This window comes from Camponotus vicinus, unplaced genomic scaffold (genome assembly GCF_025532165.1).
Source record: "Camponotus vicinus isolate PSW18456_S1 unplaced genomic scaffold, iyCamVici1.0 SCAF_14, whole genome shotgun sequence".
In the NCBI taxonomy this organism is placed as follows: Eukaryota; Metazoa; Arthropoda; class Insecta; order Hymenoptera; family Formicidae; genus Camponotus; species Camponotus vicinus.
The window spans coordinates 3,067,576-3,091,744 of NW_028141950.1; the positions used below are offsets into that span (position 1 = coordinate 3,067,576).

The window sequence follows — 24,169 nt, forward strand, 5'->3', positions numbered from 1 at the left end:
CGCGGGTCACGTGACCGGGTAATTCCGCGTCTCGCCGCGACGGCGCGCGACGCGGTCACGTGATAGGAAAATTCGAATTTGCCGCCGTTCAGTTTTCGTCGCGATTTTTACCGGTGAAAGTGCGAGAGTGTCGCGGATCAAAGAAGTGGAAGAATATTGGATACAGGTACGCTTATTACATTTATTCTTGTCCATAATAAATAATATCGATGTCATTATTAGCGTTGAACGTTATCCGCCGTATTTTGTCACGTATTCGCGATTAAATCACGATTCTCACATTGGACGAGAAGCAGCCATATTTAGAAAGAGACAAGCGATAAAGATATTTGGATTTATCCGTTGTTACGTATATTAAACCGGAAAATTAGCAACTATGAGATTTTTTCGTGACAATATCTTACACTTTTTCGTATCGTTGGAATAAATTCCGTTTAGATAAGAGGTGTCTCGAAATCGCTAACGCGCAATAATGGGATTCAATCGTTTATCTCTTTCTAATAAATATGGCTGCTTAACCGATCCTTTGCAATTGGCTTGTGAACTTTGTCTTACTCGTTATTAATATTTATTAGCTAAATACATAATTAGTATGAATATTTCGAGATAATTTATCATTTTATCATTGTATAATAATTATTTCTATGATATTTTCATTATGTAACAATCTTTACGGGATTTTAGGAATTTTAAAGGAATCCGTTAATTTTTTTTGCCGCCCATTTTTACTGCTAAGGCCATCTCGCGATAAAAATGCATAACATTCGCATTTACTTAAATATTTAGTCGATATTTTTCTCGCGAGATGGCCTTAGTTGGCTATGTAACGATTTATACAAGATGTCTCAAATATCAAGTGTCTCTTCAATTATTCAGACACAGAGTTTTTCCAAGAAAGTTAAATTTTTTAAAAATATTTTACTTTATTAACACATGTTAAACATAAATTCGTAGAAAATCATTTTGATGTAATTTAAATTACAAATAAAAGAAACTATAAAATTATATAAAATCTATTTTAAATAAATAATAATCGAAAAAAATATAATTGTTAAAATTAAGCTGTGAAATTATGTCTCATATTATGGAGTAGAATTTTAATTTTTTCACTTTGATTTCGATTCTCAATTTACACTAATATTCTCAATCTTTAATCTCCCAAATCGAAACCTTCCAAATCGAAATCTGTAAAGTCATATCCTTTTTCCTGGATTTTTTCAAGCAATTCGTTTGCTTGATTTTTCTCTTCATCGGTCACAAAAATCTTATCGATCTTTTTTAAGTCGGGAAGCATCATCAGAACAATATGTCTGTATTTTTTTCCCTCTTGTTCTCTGATTTTTTGCAAAAAAGGATTTTCGAAAATAATAAGCGTTTCCAGATTTGATAGACAGCTTAGCTTCGCCAACTCTGAAATGTTCGAGATTTTGTTATCGCGCAGATTTATGTACTTTAAATTGAGACATGTGGCAGAGAAACCGTCTAGATTCGCGAGCTGGTTACTTCGCAAGTGTAGCTTCTGTAAGCTTGGGAGATATTGAAAATTTTCAATCTTTTTGATCTGATTCTTGGCGAGAAAAAGCTGCCGCAGATTTTCACAATAGATTCCTTTAAGGAGTAAATATTCTGATATAACTATTCGTTGAATTTCTAATCATTTAGAATTTGAAATTCTTTTGTATTCATCTTACCTGCTGTAGTAGTTAGTGCATTGTCCCGTAATTCCAAGTTTATTAACTTTGGAAGTTGAAGATTGACAGTGCTAATAAGGTTGTTCTTTAGTTCCAGATGTTCGAGTGAAGGATGTGAAATGACAGACGTACTAACAACCTGTGTCAACCTGTTGTGGTTCAAAGTGAGTCTCTGCATTTTCGAAATCATCTTATTGTAGTAAGTAAATCTGTCGCTTCATAAGATACTCGGTAATGTTTACGAAAATGGCGATTTTTTGGTCATCTGTAAAATCACCTGCAAACATTTCATCGGCCTTAATTCCGCTGTAATCAAACGATTTCGATCCGCCAGCAACTCGACTACATTCATCCTTTCGAGCACTCGCAATGCCTCTGATGTCAGTCTGTTCCCCGATACATTTACATTATGAATATAATAGAATTGCGATATCACACTTATATCCGTCAAATTTTTGTTCGAGACGTCCATTTCCCAATAAGAAATGTTCGATTGTGAGTTGAATTCTTCCAAAAGACGCAAACAATTTTCGGCTTCATTGCGTGTCAGGACGAGTGGTTCATCATTTTCCTCTTCCATTTGTTGCTCGAGCGAGATAGCTAAGAACGCATGTATGCGAATTCATCTTATTTATTTATCCGATATTATACGTAAAACTAGTGTTTACACTATTGCATAACTAATATCAAAGACTACGTATGAACTGTATGATAAAAGATTAATTAATAATTATCTTAAATTATTTAACTTATTACAAAATTTATAGCTCACTTCTGATATTTTTTATAAGTAAAACTTTAAGCAATAGTTATAAACTTATGTAAAGTTAATTTGCAATAATATATTAATACAGAAGTTACTTACATTTTTTATCGTTATTTAGCAAAAAAATTAAAAAATCTAACCTTTTGTGACAATTCGATGACATAGATCGGTATGTATCGATTTCACTTTCAACACGATGCATGATTGTGCGCAATAAGTATCAATTTGATTTTTAATTTATGGCTTGGATTAATTTAGTAAATTTGTTTATGATAGATAATAAAATTAAATCGATTAAACAAAACAATTATTCGATACATAAGACGGGAATATTATATTTAAAAAATGATTATAAATATTATATAATTTACGTTTAAAAATACAAATATATCATAGGAAAAGAAATCGAATTATTAATACAATTCTTTTTGCAAGTCGATCATGTTCCATCTTGCAATTTTAAAAGAGGCAAAAATACAATCTTAGAAATGTTACGAAAAAATTTATTAGAATTTTTTGCAATAGATAAACACATGTATTTCCTTTAGAAAAAGTCTAATATATATCAAGGATTGATTAAAGTCGAATAAATAATTGCATTTACATTACACCATTTTTCCATTACACGTGAAATACAAACACATACATAAAGCACAAATGTTGTAATCGAAAAAAAACATAAAGATATTTCTCGTCGATATCTCGTTTCTTTCTAACGAGTCCTCACGCATCTGGATTCCTGCCACTGAACCCGTTGAGTGTCCTCCGCGATCTGTCGTTTCCGATGCATGATTTCGCGAAGTTTTTTCAATAGAATAAAATTGTCCCTGAGAATACGAGTCTGGCGTTCGTGTTCCAATTGCAATCTTTTTGCGTTGAACGAAACGTGAGGTCTGCCCTCCGGAGGTTTCACATCTACAGTCGGTCTGGCTGACTTTACCTACAAAAATGATAATATATACATATTACTGTAAAATCTAACGATGTCTTAAAAGATGATATAAATGTGTGATTAGCTTAGAAAAAAAATAATATTTAAATAATATTCATACATATATATTATATATGTGAATTAGGTATAATTATTTTTAAAATCTTTTTATCTGATATATAATGAATACAGAATAAAATTATGTATTATTAATGATGTTTAGCTATCGTCAAATATTTAATTACTCTGCAATTGCTTTTAGTTATTCCCGCGGCAACATTTGAGCTTTCATCGAATTGTCGAAGCTTCCGAGAGCGCAACGAAAGAGATATTGACCGATAACATATGAGCAGATTCCAGTAAGGAGAGAAAGATTTAAATTTATAATTCGCACGAGTACTCACTCTAGAACGATGACGCTCATACGCTCTACGTCGCCAGGAAGGCTCATCCTCGCATAGTGTCCTTCCTCGGCTCGACATCCTGCATATTTAATCGCGCGAGAATGTTTACAATGTATAGCGCTAGTTTCCAAGTTTCTCTGGCAACGGAAACGTCGTGATGCTTTACGATATCGATCTCCGTCGCATTTCGACGCGCGAGAAACACGCGGATTTTATTAAGAGTCGAGGAATATTATTAATCCAATTAATAATTTCCGGGTAATTATAATCGTTTTTTTGGACTTATAGAATTAAAATATCATTTTTTATTTAAGTAATAAATATCGTATCTTATGTAAGTAAATTTTGATGATGCAAATAATATATATATGTCAAATATATATAAAATTGAGATTACGTAATTTAAATTTAATTTTTATCAATATCATATTATCTATATCTGTGATTATAAAATTTCAACACATGTTTAATTAGAGTTTCTTAATCGAGATCGCAATATTCCACAGATTTGACGTCACAAAATCCCGGAACAGATTTCTTTGAGTGAGATTATAAATTTAAGGATTAAAGATTTTTTTATATTATTAATACACATACATAGATACATGTATATTTATGTAGAAATGAGAGTGAAGAGCTAATCTGTCGAGACGATAGGAAAACGAATCTACGTCGAGTCATGTTTTTTCTTTATTCTGCTTGCTCGAGCAGCATTTTACACAACTGCGTGTCATATGCGTTCGTGTGCATCACGCGTGTATTTTCTCCCTTCGTGTCGGGAGGTTGCGATTGGCGAAACCGCTGGACCAATAATGCACGATGGGAGGCGGAGATTTGCTCTTCTCGTTCGAGACACGCGCGTGAAATTCCTTTCACCACGCTTGATATTCATGCGAGTGACACGCGAAAAACGATGCGTACGATTTCGAGAGATTGAAAAAATTTAAAAAAGTTTAAAATGAAAAATCTAAAAATTAAAAAAATTAGTTTTTTATGAAACGTATTAAATCTTTTCAGGTATTAAAAAATTTAATTCTAAGTGTGATCTCGGTCGAAAGAGAAAATAAGATTTTATAAGAAATGGAAAAGAGAAAGTGTAAGAGAGAATAGCGGTCAGTATTGTGGGAAACAGCAATAAAACACAAAGCACCTATAAAACTAAAGTTTACCTTTTTTGAATTGTGGCATGTAAAATATAGCGTCATAAAAGGAGAAGAAAAACCTAAAAAGATCACTACTGTTACTACTGAGGAAGTTTCTCCTACCTGCGGAAGTTCACAGTATTTTTTGAGTCTTGAACACATGTATTCTATTCAAGAAATATTTCACACTTTTATTGCTTAAAAGTTGGAAATGCATCCCTCTAGTGAAAAAGAATTGTTTACAAAAAAACCAATACATATCCAAATAGTAATTTATTCTTTATAAGTCGATTATAAATCGACCTCGATTATAAATTATTCAGCTTTTCAGTTTACGTGTGATGTTGCGCATTTCTACTTGAACTATGTTGTAAAAAAATGTAGAAAGTCTGTAGATAAATAATAGTAGTATGTATATAAATAATAGTCTGCATATAAATGAATAAAACAAATAGAATAATTAATATTATAAATTAATAAAATTTAATAGCGAACGAAATTTAGATAGTGAACGATAATTTAAATCTTATCCGTTCGTCTTATCATTACGTTTTATTTTTAAAATAAACGAACGTATTTGTGATCAAATTTTTAAAAATTAAAATTTATTAAAAACGCAAAGCAATAAAAGCAAAGAGCCTAGACACAGGTGGAAGTGTGTGAAAGAATTTTTTAACTAATTATAAATAATCTGTCACAATAATATACTAAAATTTTTCGTTAAAATTTAAATATCAGCTTTTAAAGAAAAAGTGAAAAAAAATTATGCGTTAATTTTGTCCAGGAGTATATTTGTAATATGCGAAGAATTGTAAATAACTGTATATTTCTAATACAATTTATAATTTGTTAAAAAATTCTTTCACACAATTCTACCTGTGTTTAGGGCTCTTTGCCTTTATTGCTTTGTGTTTTTTATTTATATCACATGAGCCTTTCATTGCACTTTCTTATTAATTTAAAATTTTTTAGTTATGAAAAAAGAATGAAGATTTATAGATGCCTCCATTTATGCTCGAATGTATCAAATGTGCGCGGGAAATGAACGGAACAGCAGGGTTAACGGTGAAATTGGAGAACTGGAGTAATATTGTCAACGTCGGCGGCCGAGAGCGAAATAAAAAGGGAGAGGAAAAAAGAATACATAGATATTTCCGTGGCCGATGGATCGTGCGCTCGTCGGAGGGTCGTTGATCTTAATCGCGCGCGGATCTTTGACAATGAGCCTCTCAAATGGATGAGCCCCGCCACTTTCTCTCTCTCGAGAGACGATGAAGATCTCTTACCTCGAGGGGCTACACACGCGGCATTACACTACCTAAGTAGACATTCGGTTGCCGAATTGGGCATCCCCCTTTGCCCCATCCTTCGTTCGACACGTATCTCTAGGGGTCAGTCAATCCTTGTACTTCTATGCAGGCGTGCATCATCGACACAATGCAGAAGAGAAAACATTTTATGAGTGTTTTTCATGAAAGAAAAAAATTTCATGTCTAAATTCTTCGGCTATTAGGTTTAGATTCGATTCTCTTTTCGTAGAAATATCCAGAGATGCCGACAGTTTCTATATAGAAATAATCTTTTGTAAAGTAGTATGCTTTCAAAAATGTGAATATGAAGGTTTCAGAATTCTCTCTTAATTCTCGGATAATTTACATTTAATTGTTAGATTAATTAAAGAACATGTGTTCAAGATTGTGTCTAGAACTCTAGATTAAAGATTATTTTATGATAAAAAAATGTGTGAACAACTTGTAAGTGAGAATTCTCCGACTCTCATAAAACGGAGTACTTTCAAAAATTGTGTAATATCATATGTTTTTATCGATATATATATAATCTCATGTATCATCCGATTTTATTCCGCGTCTAAAAGAAAATAAGGCACGCTTCAAGGCGCTTTGAAAATAAACATCCCGTCGAATCCAGGAGCGACCAACGCTCTCCCGTCACCATTTATAAAATCATGAGACCAGATTGCTGGGCAAGCTTTCACCCTCTCGGCGTCGACACGTTCGGGGTGCGCGAGCTCGCCCCATTCCGGGTGTACGATAGCTCAGCTCCGGAGGGTTGAATCGAGAATCGGGCTGGCTGGCTAGATGGATAAACGGTCGAGAGATGCCCATGATTCCAACGGTGGGAGAACGAGAGAATCGAGGGGCGTGTCTCGGGGCGTGTCGGATTCCCGGGTACGAGCGAGACCCAACACGAGGGGGCTTCCGTTTCCCGGCACTTCAGTCTCCATCGAGACAGTGGAACGTGTGGATCGTCGTCGTGAGTGTCGGAGTGTCTTTCCTCGCGGATATCTGGGATCGTAGCATCGTGGAGCGAGAGCAAGTCCAAGAAGGTCCTCGTATCTCGACTCGAGCGACTATTTTCACCTTCGATTATTTTCTCGCGAGGAACCAGCGCGACTAGCACAGTGATAGTTGAGACCAACCGAGGTCGTCACGTCCGCGAAGCGAAGAAGAAAGAGATATCGTCCAGGAGGCACGGTTAACTCGCGACAACGAGGATGATGCACGCGATGAGCGAGCACGCCGGTGTCGGCGTGCTACCCTTCGACGGGATGGGTCTGTACGAACAGCCGCGGCCGCCCCGGCTCGTTTTCAAGATGCCGCGTGTCGTACCTGATCAGAAGACCAAATTCGAGAGCGATGAGCTTTTTAGGAGATTGAGCCGCGAGAGCGAGGTGAGTCAGAGAAAGGAAAAAAATTTGCCAAAATAAAAAGACGCAAGATAAAGCGTTGAAAATAATGAATTTGATTGCGAAAAAAATATATTAAAATCGACGAAAATTTATTTTCAAGAATTCACCAACATCCTATTATTGTTTTTTTCCTTTATTCGCTTTTTAACATCAGAATCGTGGAAATATTTTTAAATAAAAGAGGATATTTGTGTAGTGCGTTAAAGCGATGGGCAAAATACATGATTAAATACATGAGAATTGTCTGATCAAAATATTTCTAAGAGAAAATGAAAACATATGCATAGGTAAATATGCAGGAATCGTTGAGCTCACGATGTTCCTAAGAAGAATTATACAAAGAAACGGAAAGATTAAATGTCACATATTTTCTTATGTAAAGAATTGATATTTTTCCTCGTGCGTACGTTTATAATCTGCTGGGTTGTGTAACACGAAGAATATTCTTGTGACTTTGCATTGCATAAAAACATTGTATTATGTTAGCCATGTACTTTCAATTTTTAAAAACGAAAAAATAATATATATATTATATAAAATTATATGTATATATATATATATATATATATATATATATATATTATACATATAATTGCGAAAGGACTAAATTAAGAAGCAAATACTGCATGAAATTTACCGTGTATAATTAATAATTTGATCTTTCACGCTTTACCAAGAGGGAAAGCGATTTCATATAAAAGTGTAGCACATGATACTATTAGATTTTGTTTCAATATCCAGGTTAAGATGATCAAAAAAATATGATAAAAAATATGTGAAATTACATAAAGTGGAAATATATAAGTGGAAAATTACTACATTAATAAATATTCAAACTACATTAATAAATATTAATAAATATGCAAATATTATACTTCCATTATTTATTATACATTGTATTAGGAATATTACATTTCTATTATTTATGCAATTTTACACTTATTCTTATATTGTCATATAATTTTGTAATATATGTATATTTTTTAAGAGAATCTCTCTCTCGCGACAATCTTATGCGATAGCCTCCAGATTTATGGGATATATTATTTCAGAGATTAACTAGAATAACAATCACACAGATAATCTGTTATTTTTTCAAATTTCAAATAATATTTATTGCTCTTGTGTTAATGCTTAAGTTGCAATTACATTGTTTATTCTAGGAATAATAATTATTGCCTCGTTAAGATGAGCATTAAATTTTTGCTTTTCAATATTGTGAAAAATATCTTTCGATTTACGTGACGTACAATGTGAGAAATTTCAAAACGACGGTAAAAGATTCTCTGTTGTCTGTCGACCTGGAATATCATGCCATGTTGGAATGTTGTCTTTTCTTCGAATTTCTCTAGCCTTTGAATCACGTTGAGTAATGATTGCCGACGATAATGAGCGAGGAATTAATATTCTCCGAGTTCTTTTGATAATTTTATTCTCTGAGTCAGACAGTCTAGAATCTTGGAGAAACTTGTAAAATGATATTCGAGAATCGATATATTATTTCTAGATAGTAAGTTAATTGGATTATCGAGATTACGAGATGGAACATTGAAATTTTACCATAAAATGATTACCAAAAATAATTTTAAAAAATGTTTTTAATAATTATGAGAAAATTATTATTTAAAAATAATGCAATTTGATCGTTTTGAAAAATCCTTGTTTTGATTTTGTATGCTCCAATATTTAAAATGATGCAATATATTTGAAGAACTTTAATTAAATATAAAATTATATATAAATTAAATGTAAATGAAGAATATAAAGAATTGAAAAAGTAAATAAAGAATTTTAAAATTCAAATTAAATTAATTTTCTTTGACATATATCTTGCTTGATAAATACTGTCCCCTTGCTCTTGATAAATCTTTATTACTAATAAGAATATTTTTGCTTTCTCTTTTTTGCAGGTGAGATATACGGGTTATAGAGATCGACCACAAGAAGAACGACAAGTACGTTTCCAAAATGGCTGTCGAGAAGGCCATACGGAGATCGCGTTTGCGGCGACGGGTACCAATCTTCAGCTTGTTTTTGGAAACGCATCCGGGAACTACGCCGTTGATCCCTGCGACTGTGATTTCGACAAGGAACATGGCAAGGTAAGTCAACACCATTCTTTTGTAAGATTATCACAATTCTCGTCTCGACCGTATCATTATCGCAAATGATTCTCATCATTCGCATTCGCCGTTAGAATTCGCAAACTTGAATATTACAGAAATTTATATAAAAATAAATTAATCAATTCATACGAAATTTTTAACGATTTTAGAAGAAATAGAATTTATATCGTAGAAATTAAAAAGAATCTTTTTCTTAGAAACACGTGAATAAAATATGAAGAAAAATCTTCTCTAGAATGACTTTATTCTTTACGAGGTACCAGTGAGAATTGAATTATTTTTCGCACAGATTTATAAATATTGTAGAATCGCGTGAGAGATATTGCGTAAAGAAGATGTACAAAAGAATAGAGTTTCACTTTTCGACAAAGTGAGACTTTGACCGCGTGAGTCGGAGATCTCTCGGAGCAGCGGTGCTTTTCGGTTTTCGATGAAAGCGATTGTGCGGTCATAATTGGGTCGTACAGCGGGTAAATTAGGGGCCGTTAGGCACGAATCTGGTCCCTAACAACGTTTACCTTACGCGCGCGCGTCCGTAATTTAGTATCCGCCGACCGACTGGCACTTCTCGAACAATGGCGCCAACGTGTCACCCCCGCATCCGGTCCTCGGCAATCTCAGGCCCCACTTCTCCGCGGGGGTCCGTTCTCGTTTAAACGAAAAGCACTGGCCCAATTTACCTCCGTGTTATGTCGAAAAACGGAAATAGGAGATTGAAACGTATTAGCGATTGTAAACGATCGCACAGAGAAAAATGTATATTATATGTTCAAGTAAATATTACTTGTTATGATTACTTAAGTATATCATAAGTTTGTATATCCGCAAATATATCATAAGTTCACCACAAGCATTAAATTTAATTGAATATATTCTGAATTCTAGTAAGTGCAGTATATTTTAGTCAAGAATATTAAAAAACAAAAATTTGATTTGCTTATTACATAGAGTTGTCGTAAAGTAAGTTTGATTTTTTTTTATACAACTTTACAATATTTTTGAAGACAAAATAAATTCTTCTTTTGAGCATATGATACTGAGATTTTCTAACACTTGTGATGAGTATATTTTAAGATTATTATCAAGAATATATTCTTTGTTGAAGAAAACTACTTAAAACTACTAAAAAAACTAAAGAAAACTACTTAAAAAAAGAAAAGAAAACTGAATAATCACTTTTCTTGATAGTAGAATGACATTTTTCTCTCTGCGGTTTATAGAGGAAAGTCGAAAATTTCTGCTTTGGAAAAATAAATCCACAATTTTTCAAAAGTGTAATTTTTTTAAGTTATGAGCAATTGAAGTCATGGTGTTTTCTGTTTAAATCGTCGACTTTATACACTGATATCACGGTCGACGCCTCTCGGTGCCATCGCGATCAATAGTAGCGTCGTTGCGACGCCATTTTGCAAAATGCGCGCGCTGATCTTTTCGCGAACGTTCTCCATCGATATGTATTATTTAATTGCTCTCCTAATTTTTACACATTTCGCATTCTACTTTATATAAAAAAAACAGAATAAATCTATATTTGTTATTTTACACTATAAATTATACTTTTTATACAGACTGTATCGTAACATGTAAGGTCTCGTTTTAGAGAGATAAATTATATATAATTATATATTATGTGGCAAAGAGTTTTATAAAAATATCGCGATATTTTTTTAGAAAAGCAAAATGAATTTTACGTTTCCGGTTCAAACATCCTCCGAGATAGAATATCCTTTTGCGTCATTCTGTCAAGCCATAAACATCAAGAAAGTAAAAGCCATGTTACTATTAGTGGATAACAGTGGCAATTAGCGCTCTCGAAATCCGTCAAACGCAACCCGCCACCAGATGCCTCGAAACCGCTCCGCTAGTCACCCGGTATATGTATAATGGCTCGTAAATCTCTGACTCTCGCAAAGGTCGAACGCAAATCCTAGTATCCTACCAATCGCAGTCCTTTCCGGATTTTCGAGACCCTATTTCGCTCTCGTGCAAACTTTTTTTTTTTATAAATTATAAGTGAAGCCTTTTCTCGAAAATTTTTTTCCTCACATTTAGATTTTTAGATATGTTTAAAAATATCTAACAAGATGAATCCAACATTTTAATATTTGTTTTATACTTCCACTAAAAAGAAATATTAAAACTGACATTATTGTTTAAATATTACACATCATCAGTTGTATTTAAAAAATCCTAAAATCGATTGATATCACGATTAGGACATTTCTTGCTATTCACAGCTCCTTTCATATCTCCTTCGAGCCTCTTTCACGTCTTCTTTTACAAAAAAAAAGACGGAAACGATTCATTAGGTTCTGGACGCGGTGCGTTGTTTACGGGACAACCCGCGGCCTCCTTTTTGTTTTAATCGACAATGAGCGAAGGAATAAAGAGCGGCGCGCGACCACACGTGTCCTTGTTCATTGTGCGTGCCAATGTGCCCCGTAGCGCGACGCAATAATTAAGGGAGAGATCCGCGATCGAGATATAACGCGCGTGCAGTGCACGATAATGACGGAGCCTTTTAACCCTTCGATCAAGCAGTTGATTCGCTGATAAAACGAAGCTATTGATGCGAAGATTGAAAAAGAATATTCCAAAATATTAGCTTCGATCGCTCTAGTTAATTGTGGAATAGTTTCGCAAAAAGTAATTTCGGGCAACTCAAGATTTCGTAGAAAATTTAAAGTCGATCTATAAAAATATTGTCTAAAAAAAGGAGAAGGAAATTTGGAAAATTACAGGAAATAATATTTCCACAGGATACTAATATTTCTTTCGTACGATTACGCATCCTAAAATTAATAAAAATCGCAGCGAATCCTTCTTCGCCCAAGTACTCCCTTAAAAAAATCATAAAATTTATAGTTTGGAAACTGGGTCGATGCGACGACTCGCACGCATCCTGCTCGTAAAAATGAAACGTAGAACTGGACCCCGGGCGAGAGACAAGGAACGCAACCCGCCTTGCTGACCCCTCGCTCGTCCTTTCTGCCAGGATATCGTTGACGAATGTTCTGGGGACGAGCATTCACGAGGCTCCGGGTGTAGTGGACCGGGCGCAAAAAGGCGCCGGCGGCGACGCCCACTGAGAAACAAAAGGGCCGGCGAGAAATAGCCGATCGTTTGTCTCGGGACACTCGGGAGTCCTTCGTTCGCCCTTGCCGCCGATTTTTCACCCCTTTCCTCCACCGGTGCGTCGCGCTAGTTTCCATTTTTTTCCTCGCTCGCTTTTTTCCGGCTCGCTAATGCAAATTAGAAAGGGTTGCGACGCGCGCGCGCTTAAATATCGTCGACTATTATGCAACGATAATGGTCGTCACGCCCGTAAACAGAAGCTGAAGCCGAAGGAGCGGAGAAAAACAAATGTTTCCTACTGTTCTTTCCTCGTGAGAACGAGGAAGGCGACCGGCGATGACTAATGACGATATGTCGTGTATGTCGTTTACTCCTCCTCTCTTCGTCGATCCTCGCCGTGTCTAGTTTTTGCGACTTGTCTCTCGCTCGGAATATATATGTCTCGATGATTCGTTCCGCGATGTCGGATGCAAACGAGAATATCATCGCGAGTAAGAACGTTGCATTGTTTCAATCTCAAAGAAAATAAGTATATTCCTTGTCAATATATAAAATATACAAGAAATATTTATAAGAAATTAATATCTCATACATATCATGGATATTTGTCTAAAATTTTTTATTACAAATTAGATTTTAATTGCTTAAAAAAATAAAATATAAAATAAATAAAAAACCCGAGGTATTTTCCCGCTCTGTGCATTTCGTATTTATCTTGATATGCATTCCGCGTAATATTTAATGTTTCCGCCTCAGCTTACCTGGAAACTGGCATTAATATACATCAGATTGCGCGAAAGCAAAACTTTCCGCCTCGAGAGAAAACTGCGTCTCGCACATATGCGTCGGGATAACGTGCCTTTAAATGAAATTTCAGAGAAATGCAAGAAAATTATCTTGTTGCAACGGTACGCGAAAAAAAGTGACGTGATTTTTTTTTTTTTCGGAAGGTGAAGACCAGAAGCTCTCGAGCCCTTTGAGATCAAAGGCCGCGTGCGATTCGATTATCGAAACGTTTAAGGCCCCGGAGTACCCTGCGTGTCGCCTCCCGTGGCTTGATTATTAGTGCATAAAAATGCGCCCCGCGGTGCATTGTCGGCGACGCAGCTGTAAGAATGAAACGACATGTAACGTCGATTTACCTCTCTGTCGGCGAGGCCGTTTGTTCGTCCACGTGAATCTCACACCGAACTAATTGCGTTATAAACGAAGCCGTGTCCTTGAATGCTAACAAGATTTATCATCTTAATGACTTTAAGAATAACAAACACAATAATGCAGTGACAAAATAAAAAGGTTTTAATTTTTGGAAATTCAATCTACGTAACTTTTAGACAAAAACAAATTTGAAAAAATATCTACTATAAGAATTTTATAAATTATACATCTCGTATAACGTATCGTTTATCACACTGATGTTTAAATTATGTGTACATTTTTTATTGATTTTAAAGATTAAATTATATTGATTTTGTATATATATTTTTCTATAGCTATGAGAAATGAAAATGTTACATACAAAATAATCGCGCAACATTTTAAGTCATTTTATTAATTGTGTGTCGCCGTTCATTACGTCAGGATCACAAATACAGCTTCGACTGGTTTTCCCCGAGCGTTCTTGATCTTGTAATAATATCTGGGCTCCGGCGGGACCACCGGAAGTCGGGTCGTTTGCCAGAAAATAAAATAGCACTGTGTTGCGCTGTCGGCGCAGAACCCAGTAATCGTTTTTCGAGAGCCATTCATTTAGATTTTCTTCGGAAAATCCCGCGTGGCAATCTTAATTAGTAGTCATAAATAATCAAAGTAATAATATAATTTTACATCACGTGGAGAAAATTTTAGGAAGAGAGGACGGAGATAATCTTTCTAAAATTCTTTTACATATATAATTAAAGTTTTGCTTCTTTTTCTCTTTTTATAGGAAGTAAATAATTTAATTATTATATGAATAATTTAATTATTATATACTTATGTGAATAATTTAATTATTCCAAAATTCTTCATATGTTTTAAGAAAAAAGGAAATTAACATGACCATATGTTAAATGAAACATTCCTGCAATAGATGCAGCTTTAAAATACTTCACGTTCGACTGATTAGAACACAATTTTCTAATTCGCAAACGAGTCGAAACACTCGAGATAATAACGCTCACGACTGGATTTTATAGCGAGGATTGTACACGAATACTATAAAGAATTCTGTTTGTAATTGATTTCTTACACGAATAAGACGCAGCCTCGCCTCTCTCAACCCTCTCGTCTCTCCTTTCATCTCGAGACGGAGAAACCGCGAAGTTTCGTACCTTCCAATCTGCGTAATCGCTCTCCGGAAATAAGAAGCGCTCGCCGTTGTTGAACACGAGAAAAGGGGGATTGGGGGAACAAGAGAACAGGGCACATGATTGAAACTTGCGGGTAGTGGCCCGTAATGGAGCCCTCCTACAACCCACGCCGATGGATTTTAAAAAAGAAACATCATAAAAGATTATTGCAAACAAGCCGGTATCGGCCTCGAAGAGGGAATCGACGAGCTTCGTCATTTTCTAGCGCATAGTTTTTGAGGAATAAATGTGTGAGTTGAGTCATTAATATCGTTCGAATACGATTAGCAATCAAAATATTTCAATTGATTGTTATGATTAATTTATATTAACGATTAAAAATAGAGCGCTATTGCAATAATAAATGCTAATCGAATTTGAGAAATTATAAGATTACCTTAATTTAAGTGAAATTAGAAAATACAATTCTCTTTAAAATTTTGAACTCTTTTGGCTTTAAAATGCAACATGAATTTTATTAGTAGTAATATTAATGAAAATTAATATTAATAGTATATTAATATAATATTAATTTAATATTAATAGTAATAATATAATATGAAAAAGAAGGAAATTTTTAAATCTCATACTACAAGACTATCAAGACTCATACTACTATAGTTTTTATACATTATTACGAAAAACATTTTTCTGTCTTATTTATTTACGAGTTTATTTAGATACAAGAGATCTTTCTATTTGCAATAAAAATAGAAATTCGAAAGGATTATCCTAAACTGCCATTCATTTTAATATTGCAAAATATTTGAATCTTACATCCGTTCCTCCGTCATAATGAATCCTACATCCAACATCAAGTCCAACGAATGATGCACAACATGAAACCTTTCTCATCTCAAGACACATCCAGAATCTTTCCTTCGTCGAAACCTCGTCAAGCCAGAAGTATTCTCCATCCTGACCGTCCAAGAAGCATTCCAATCATTCATGGAGATCGAGATCAACGTGAACGCATCAGCACTGACATGAGATTCCCGCTGAATGCGGTGTTTCAGGTACACCTGCGCTCGCATCTCATCATGAATGGCGTATGCGTGAGATGGCGCGGTTGGATCGACCTGGACCGACTCGACGGCGTCGGGTGCCTCGAGTACGACGAGGAGCGCGCCGCCGAGGAAGACGCGCTGCTACGGGATCAGCTCGAGCGCTACAACCAGCGGCTGCGCGACTTCGAGGAGAAGCAGCGTGCCTATCGAAGCGGCGCGGCTTCGGCCGCGCAACCGCCGCATCTCAACCATCACTATCACCACGATACGCATCACGCGGCGAGTCATCACCATCATCATCATGGCCACCACAGCCGACACGTGGGTGGCGCGGGCGCGACCGGCGCTACCGCCACCGGCATCGAGCCCCACCTGCCGCATCGCCAGGATCCCGAGATGGAGGTGCGACTGCGGGCCTACTGAGGCTCGCGAAGATCCGACTGCCCCCGATGACGATGAAGGACGAGAGAGCTCATTCTTGGTTTTGGATCGATAATGTTAAACGCGAAAACAGGATAATCGTATCTTCCCTGTTCTTTCGCATTCTTGAAGGAGAATGGCAGTGTATAAATGTATTCGTTCACCTGTTCTGCGACGCGAACGATCGAACGTCGTGAGCTCGCATTCCGTCCGATCTGTCACGCATGCTTTGACATCGCGATGCAACGAGTATAATATATGTTATCGACAACGAATTGCAAAAATTGCGCGCGGAAAATGCGTTTTTGCCGTATATTCATCGTGGAATGCGACCTTGCTTTCGTTTTCTTACGCGTAACAAATCAATTATCCTGGATACCCTGTTTGGAGGAATGCGAACTTCACGCATTAAAGGTTCCCATTTCTCTCATAACGAGAGAGTTCAGTTAGATGCACTAATGTACTTAAAGGCCGTCGATGATGTTCTCGTACAACAGTACTGATTAAATGAATGTCAATCATATTTGTGCGAATTCAAAATTTTCTATAAATATATAAATATATTATATTATATTTAATATATTATAGTTTATATATAAATGAAATAATTCTTTTAAACAATTCTTTTAGTATGATTGATCATTCATCGTAGGCTTGTTTAAATTCTCTCATTTCTTCAGTATGTTTCTCGCGCGATAAATTTCAAAAATGGAAGTAATTTATTTTCAAGGATTTTGCATGCATCATTTTGCAATGGCGATATAAATAGCGCTCATCTCCGATGTACCAACTGACCGCTCGAAGGTCACAGCGCTCGTATAAGCATATTTTATATAAGTATATCCTGCGATCCGACACGATTCGTCATGTATTGGAACGGGCGCCGATCATTTTGAAACGATTATAGCATTATGGGGATCTCGTAAGCCAATTTAATGCTTACGTTCTGTCATAGAACAGCAATATCGTTCGTGAAGAGAACCATCAACTATAAATGTCGCAGAACAGGCAGCTTTGCGTGTATCAGGAAATGCGGCTGTTCGGTATCTCTTTAAAGAAAGCACTTTACATAATATACTAATGTTTTTTTTAAGTTATATTCAAACACTTTTTATAAAAGAAATATAAAACGATCAATAATTTATCTTTAAATATATTAAATTTTTTTATTTTCTTGGACTTTCTTAGTTTTTTTTTAAGTTTTCCATATAATAATTATATTTGTAATATTGAGATTCTCTCATAAAATATAGTTTTAAAAGCATGCAACATTTTTTTTTAAATATCCAATCTATTTTTACTTAATTTCCAATCTATTTTTACTAAATTTAATATTTTGTTAATCATTATTGAGATTATCATGGAATAGCTTCAAAGGGCACTTACTGACATACTTGAACAGATAAATCCATGACTGCTAAGAATCTCTACTTTTTACGATATTTTACAATGATAATCGTAATTCTATCTTTTTTCATCTTCCATCGTGACAAGACACGGAGATCGTCGCATCTCCTTTCGCTCGCGTAAGAGCGATACTCGCGAAAATACTCACGTCTGATCGCAAAGAAGAGACAACGACTGTGATGACGATTGCGTCATCGAGCGATGGCTTGCCGTTGACGAAATGTATGAATCACGATGATTCCCGGCTAGCGATGAGTCAGGATGCGGATCGTTGCGTCTGCTTACGTTTTATCTTTAAGTTGAATACGTGATCGTCGTAAGGAAAAAATCGGAGAAATTTTTTGTTATTATTGTACATATTTGTAAAGAGTTTATAGATTAAAGATATCATTTTTTGCGTCGGATTCTTTCCGCTTGTTTCGCCCTCTTCCCCTTCGCTTAGATACGTGTAACTGTATAAAGAGAATATATTAAGATATTGAATGATATGTACTTTTTTCACACATGTCTAACTCGCTGCGGATATTAATTCATCTATTAGATTTCATCGTATCAAATTATACGAAGTAATCGTCATCATTTTAATTGTTCCATTCTAGGAATTTGTGATGTGTATTATAATAGGAACTGCATACGAATAATATTAAAATTTTTAAGCAAGAGTTAATATCATTTTTAATCTATTCCCATATCTTTCGTTTTATATTTCTATATATGCAGAAACATTAAATAAATATTTATGCAGAAATATTAAATATTTCTACGTCGTATTAAAAATATTAAATGAATATTTCTGTGCAAAAATGAGAAATGATATATGATTTTCGAGAAATTTTTACAGTAAGATTCACATTGAGAATTGTCCTTGCACAAAAATGACAATAGTTTTCTCCGAGAACTGATCTACCAGTTAGTGATCTTTGAAAGAGTAATAAAACACTTTCTCCGCCTGTCCGTTGCATTGTTGGCGAGAAACTATTTTGATGTGAAACTAACACGCTTTTGTACTGTTTTTGGAGACCTGCGGGATACACAAGGAGAATCGCTAGGAATGCAACACGAAGGAAGGCATGTTCGCAATAGATCAAACGTTTCCGGATTCTATTAATCATTTTCTCTCACGTCCTTTTCCTTCACAAAGGGAGATATGCTCGACGTATGAATTCTGTCAAAAGGGCTTCATCAAAAGACGAAATCGTTGTCATCAAAACGTGAACATTGTAATATTTTGACATTTTAGAGTATGAATTTGAGATTTTAAATTATTTTCGACAGTATATCGTTGCTGTTTATTAATTTTAAATTAAATTCAAAAGTTGGTATTTTTGAAATTTTAATATTATTTGAAAAAACGATTAGATCGAAACACGATTGAAACGCACGTTGCTATTAAAGCCGTAAATGCACCTTAATCCCGTCGTGTATTTGCGCAGCGAGGGGAAGAGTCCCTTCAATCGTCCTCGCAGAAACAACGCCGTGGGCGACAAAGCAGAATCCAGGAGCGTTATCCTGATCCCGTCAAATCGGATCTGCGAATCTCCCCGTCGAATTGGCTTTATTGTTTCAAACGACGCGCAGGATCGTCTCCGCGAAGTTCGAAGGGCGAATAACCGGTCCGACTGGGAGATACGAGACGAGACGATTCTCGTAGTTGCGCGGAACTTGGTGCAAGTGTAACACGATGACGACGAGGCAGCGAAGGAATTCTTATAAGAAGCCCTACGAAGAGGAACCTTCAACAACGTTCTCATTGACAGTATCGAGTGACCCTGCAAAGGATATAACCTTTCGCGATTATATTTGATACGAAAAACGCTGACTTTAATTGGGAATAAAAACGGAGGATATTAATCAAATTTATTAGCGTGAACGCTGTAATTAAGCGATTTAATTTAAGAAGAAACAATTTAGATTGACTGCAATTATATATACATCGAGGGAAGAAATAAAATTATCGATTCGAGATGTTTATAATATCGTATTAATATCTTCGATTATATATTGATATATTTTTCATTATATTTTATTGTTATATTTATAAATATTTACACTAATTATATGTAAAACCTGATAATAATATCTTTCATATTTATTATTTTTAACACCATTGAATAAATCTCGCAGGCGAAGCTCTGAACGCATTAAACCGACAATATTCTCACGTCTCACAGGGCTTCGCGAAGGATTTTTATCATCAAACTCGCTACCGGCTTCCTGTGGTCTGCAGATAAAAGCTATCGCGTACCTCGTTACAGTTTACCAACACCGAGGAACCGATTATTTTTTATTAACTTGTTAAAGTAATGGTACAGGAACCACGCTTGATAGATAAGACTTGACCGATAATTCTTGCAATTAATTAAAAATTTTCATTACTCGGAAATAAGAGGCGAGAAATTTCCTTATTAATTGAAAGATAATTTAATTTTACAGCGTAAATTTTTTTCTCCTTTTTAATTTGAAATTAATTTTTAAATAATATTGACACAATATTTTTTAGAAAATATAATGTGAACACATTTATAGATAATATATAATATTTATTAGAGAAATAACTAAAATTGAAATGCATATATATAAAATTATTTTTATATTTTGAATTATTCGTGTCGTGCCATCTTAAAGACGTCGAAATAAAACGGGAACGAATCGGAAATTCGCGCGTCAGAGTGTGACGATCGTATCCGGAGGCTCGTGTATCGTTTTGTATTTGTCGAAAACAGTCGTATTGTCCGCGGGGGGCTGCGAGGGGTGAGAATTCGGTCACCCGCCGCGACGGGCCCTACGGGCGATCGTCGCATCTGCCTTCGATTTATTTCCAATCGTAATTGATGACTCTCTCGCCCTTCTCGGGCACCTCTTCGGGGCCTGACGAGAGAGAACCGACCGATTCTCTCGAGTGGACGAGGCGATCGCGATGTTGTTGTTGTGATTTTGCATAATGGGGGGCACAAAGTCGCGCTCTTGACGATAAATTATGGCGACACCGATTGGCCTGTCCATCGAACTATAATCGAACGTGTCGCGATATGGGAGTCTAAAGAATTATGTTCGTAATTTTGAAACATCTATTCTCTCTAAACACATTTTATGTAAAAAAATCTTATATATTATCTTAAAATCTTACATATTAATTAAAAATATTCTTTTTCGTAATGGAAATATGTGTTATAAAAAATACGATACAATTAAATACATAAATTGATACAATTAAATACATAATTTTGCAGAATTAAAATTATTAAGAATTGGAAATAAATTACATCTTTTGAGAATATTGAGTATAAAAATAAATTATAAAAAAATTATAAGTGTAAAAAATAAATTACAAGTTTTTTATCAAGCACTATGTGACGCAACAATGATTGATTGCTATTTCGTTGTTGCCGACACGAAGGAATCTAATTTTTCGTATTTTTCACGACGACGGCAAACACGCGTCGCTCGATAAATTACGCTTCTAAAGGGCAAAGGAGACACTTCTGCTCTTCTCTCCATTCTTCGTGCTCTCGCAACGTTTTCCATAGGTATATATATACATATATACCTATAAACGTCGTCCATGTTTTGACAGAATAAGTCGAGAATGGAGGCCCACATCTGCTGTCGACTCTGTTTTCTCTCCACTCGATCTCATTGTCGGATCCTGAAGGATCGCCTTCGAGAAGAGCTCGATTGGGGGACTTCGAGTGGAATTTGATCTCTTTGCCCGCAAGAGAAATAGAATAGAGAGAAAAAGAGAGAGAGAAAGAGAAGAAAAGAGAGATCGCAGCCTCTATGGATACTTGAGGACCCATAATCTTCTAATGATACAATGCAGGTGACAGATTACGCGAATAATTCTTTTTTATTCACACCTGAGTAAAAAGCAATACAAAAATGAAAATACAAACTGGAAAGAATATGTATGTTTAATTTTAATCGTATTCGCGATTGGAAGTAATCAAAGTCAGATGCATCATGCTATAAAGTGTCATAAAAAATCAATTAAAAAAATGAAACTATTCATTGCAGTTATATATACTATTCTATATTTCCTTGTATCTTCTTTTTTACTCGTTATAACGAATGATAACTTTTGCAGATCTTTTAATATCGAAGAGGAAAAATGATCCTCAAAAATGACATACGAAAACTCTGGATAAATCGTCGACGCACGTTTCATACGCACGTGGGTGCGTTCGCACGCATACAATGTGGGGCCAGTGGGGCTCGCCCGTCGAGCTCTGTGTACCAACAAGCTAAACGCGTTTCACAGACGACCGCCTTCGTTCAATGCGACGTCTTCACCGCGCTGCTGGTTGCGATTTGACGCGCGGAGGTCTCGATTCGATGTATCGTTTTAATAAGGACCTTTTCAAAAGAATGCACGCTCTCTCGAGGACTCAAATATAACAGCAAAACCGAGAATTCGCGAGCAAATTTACGTAAATTTAAATTTCCCTCATTAGAGAAAATCTTCACGCATTCTTTCAGATTTTTTTATCAGTTTATTTATAATAATTTATAATAATTATTATACTCTATTATATATATTTTTTGAAATTTTTTACTTGAACATTGATGCTCGATAATAATTTCGATTTAAAGCGAGATGGAACTCGCATGAGCGAACACTCGCTCGCGGGTGAAAAAAGTCGTTTAGCGACAGATTTACGCGTGTCATCGCAGGAACAAAGCCGCGTCGCTACGAAGGAACGATTAATGGCAGTCGAAATTTTTCGAATTTGCGATCTCACGCGGTGCACCAGTAGGTGACGAGACCTTTTTTCCACCCGATGCATTGTATCGTTCCTATACCCTAACGTGGATTCGGGTCGCAGAAAAAAAATTGTCGCGCGTAATTGCACCAACACTAGTATCACATTTAATGAGCTCAATTGCGTTAATTTTTGCTAATTGTTAATAAAATATTTATATAAGTTAGATTATTAAATTATATATATATTTTCTCTCTCTAGTTTACATATTTAATATAAATTATATTAAACTTTATAATTATATTTAATATAATTTATATTTATAATATAAATTATATTAAGATTGTGATTTACTCGGGAACGCATGGAACGTGATTAATTATCTCGGAGACCTGAAAAATCACGAGCATTTGATCGAGATATCTCGTGTATCCTTTTCCTACAACTAACGGTGGTCCTGAATGTCGAGGATCGAAGGAGGAATGTAATATTCGTGCGCGTCGATTGTTTAGGGCATGCAAACTATTCCATTAACCCCCGGCAATAAAATAAAAGAAACGCGCCCTTTGCAGAGGGGCACATCTGTGCGGCGGGTCGCTGCCTGACGTATACACATTTACAAGCATTGCACACACATACGCAGCCGGGGGTCGTTTTATTAATTCACTCCCTTGTCGATTTCAACGACGTGCACGACGTAGCGAAACGCGAAGGAGGAGTAGGCGCAGAGAAAAGAGAGGGAGACCGACTGGGTGTTCCGACTATTTATTACCTAATTGTCGACCTTATATTTCCATGAATTATTCTGTCAGGCTCGCAGGTGCTTCCAGGACCATCGTGTTCTCCGTTAGAAATCGACATAGGGGTAATCGCGTTAATTGAAATGCATTATTACGATCACGATAAATTATACGCGAGTTAATAAAGTATTTAGATGAATTGTTAATTATTTTTCTTATATTTTAATTGTATGCATTATTTTACACATATATATATATATAATATTTATATAATATTTATATTAATATTATGAATATGAACGAATTTAAAAAATTAACCAATATTTACTACTTAATTTCTATTATTTTGAATTCTTAATTTGCGAGAGTTAAAAAAACATAATAATACATACACAAAAAAAATATCGTATTATTTTCCTGTTAAATCTCTGTAAAATAAAATTAAATTACTTGATTACTTTCAACATGATATTTTTATTATTGATTTATTATCGTTGATTTGATTAATTTCTGAATTAATTTATTCATTATTTTGCCGTTTATATAAATTTAATTTTCTATCTAATATTAATTTTCAATCTAATATTAATATTTTCTAGATTATGAAATTGAAGCTTTTTTTTCTCGGTAACACATGCACAAAACACATTTCGACCACATCGCGTATCTCGTCCCTTTAATCCCTTATCTTTTCGCCGTTACAGAGTGTTAATAGTTTTC

The 24,169-nt window shown here is 35.2% G+C and overlaps 3 protein-coding genes across 8 annotated transcripts; 1 reads left to right on the plus strand and 2 right to left on the minus strand.

The window, feature by feature from the left end:
* Positions 1-26: 26 nt before the first annotated feature.
* On the plus strand, positions 27-18,671 carry LOC145965515 (protein big brother). 2 transcript variants are annotated; one of them, XM_083089154.1, is made up of 4 exons: positions 27-166; positions 1,783-1,855; positions 9,555-9,746; positions 16,192-18,671. In XM_083089154.1, exons 2-4 carry the CDS (start codon positions 1,811-1,813, stop codon positions 16,603-16,605), a joined length of 651 nt encoding a protein of 216 aa, XP_082945280.1. In that variant the 5' UTR covers positions 27-166; positions 1,783-1,810; the 3' UTR covers positions 16,606-18,671. The 2 variants fall into 2 exon arrangements, with proteins under 2 accessions (XP_082945280.1, XP_082945279.1); XM_083089153.1 differs by lacking the exons at positions 27-166; positions 1,783-1,855 and adding an exon at positions 7,159-7,626.
* Positions 616-2,728, minus strand: LOC145965514 (leucine-rich repeat-containing protein 23). 4 transcript variants are annotated; one of them, XM_083089151.1, is made up of 5 exons: positions 2,557-2,728; positions 1,969-2,291; positions 1,692-1,863; positions 1,504-1,608; positions 616-1,410 (listed from the first exon to the last, which is right to left on the minus strand). In XM_083089151.1, exons 1-5 carry the CDS (start codon positions 2,657-2,659, stop codon positions 1,151-1,153), a joined length of 963 nt encoding a protein of 320 aa, XP_082945277.1. In that variant the 5' UTR covers positions 2,660-2,728; the 3' UTR covers positions 616-1,150. The 4 variants fall into 4 exon arrangements, with proteins under 4 accessions (XP_082945277.1, XP_082945276.1, XP_082945275.1 ...); XM_083089150.1 differs by having other exon boundaries at positions 619-1,410; positions 1,480-1,608; XM_083089149.1 differs by having other exon boundaries at positions 632-1,608.
* On the minus strand, positions 2,945-4,503 carry LOC145965517 (uncharacterized protein CFAP97D2-like). Of its 2 annotated transcripts, XM_083089158.1 has the most exons (3): positions 4,390-4,503; positions 3,793-3,929; positions 2,945-3,397 (listed from the first exon to the last, which is right to left on the minus strand). In XM_083089158.1, exons 2-3 carry the CDS (start codon positions 3,868-3,870, stop codon positions 3,170-3,172), a joined length of 306 nt encoding a protein of 101 aa, XP_082945284.1. In that variant the 5' UTR covers positions 3,871-3,929; positions 4,390-4,503; the 3' UTR covers positions 2,945-3,169. The 2 variants fall into 2 exon arrangements, with proteins under 2 accessions (XP_082945284.1, XP_082945283.1); XM_083089157.1 differs by lacking the exon at positions 4,390-4,503 and having other exon boundaries at positions 3,793-4,108.
* Positions 18,672-24,169: the final 5,498 nt, after the last annotated feature.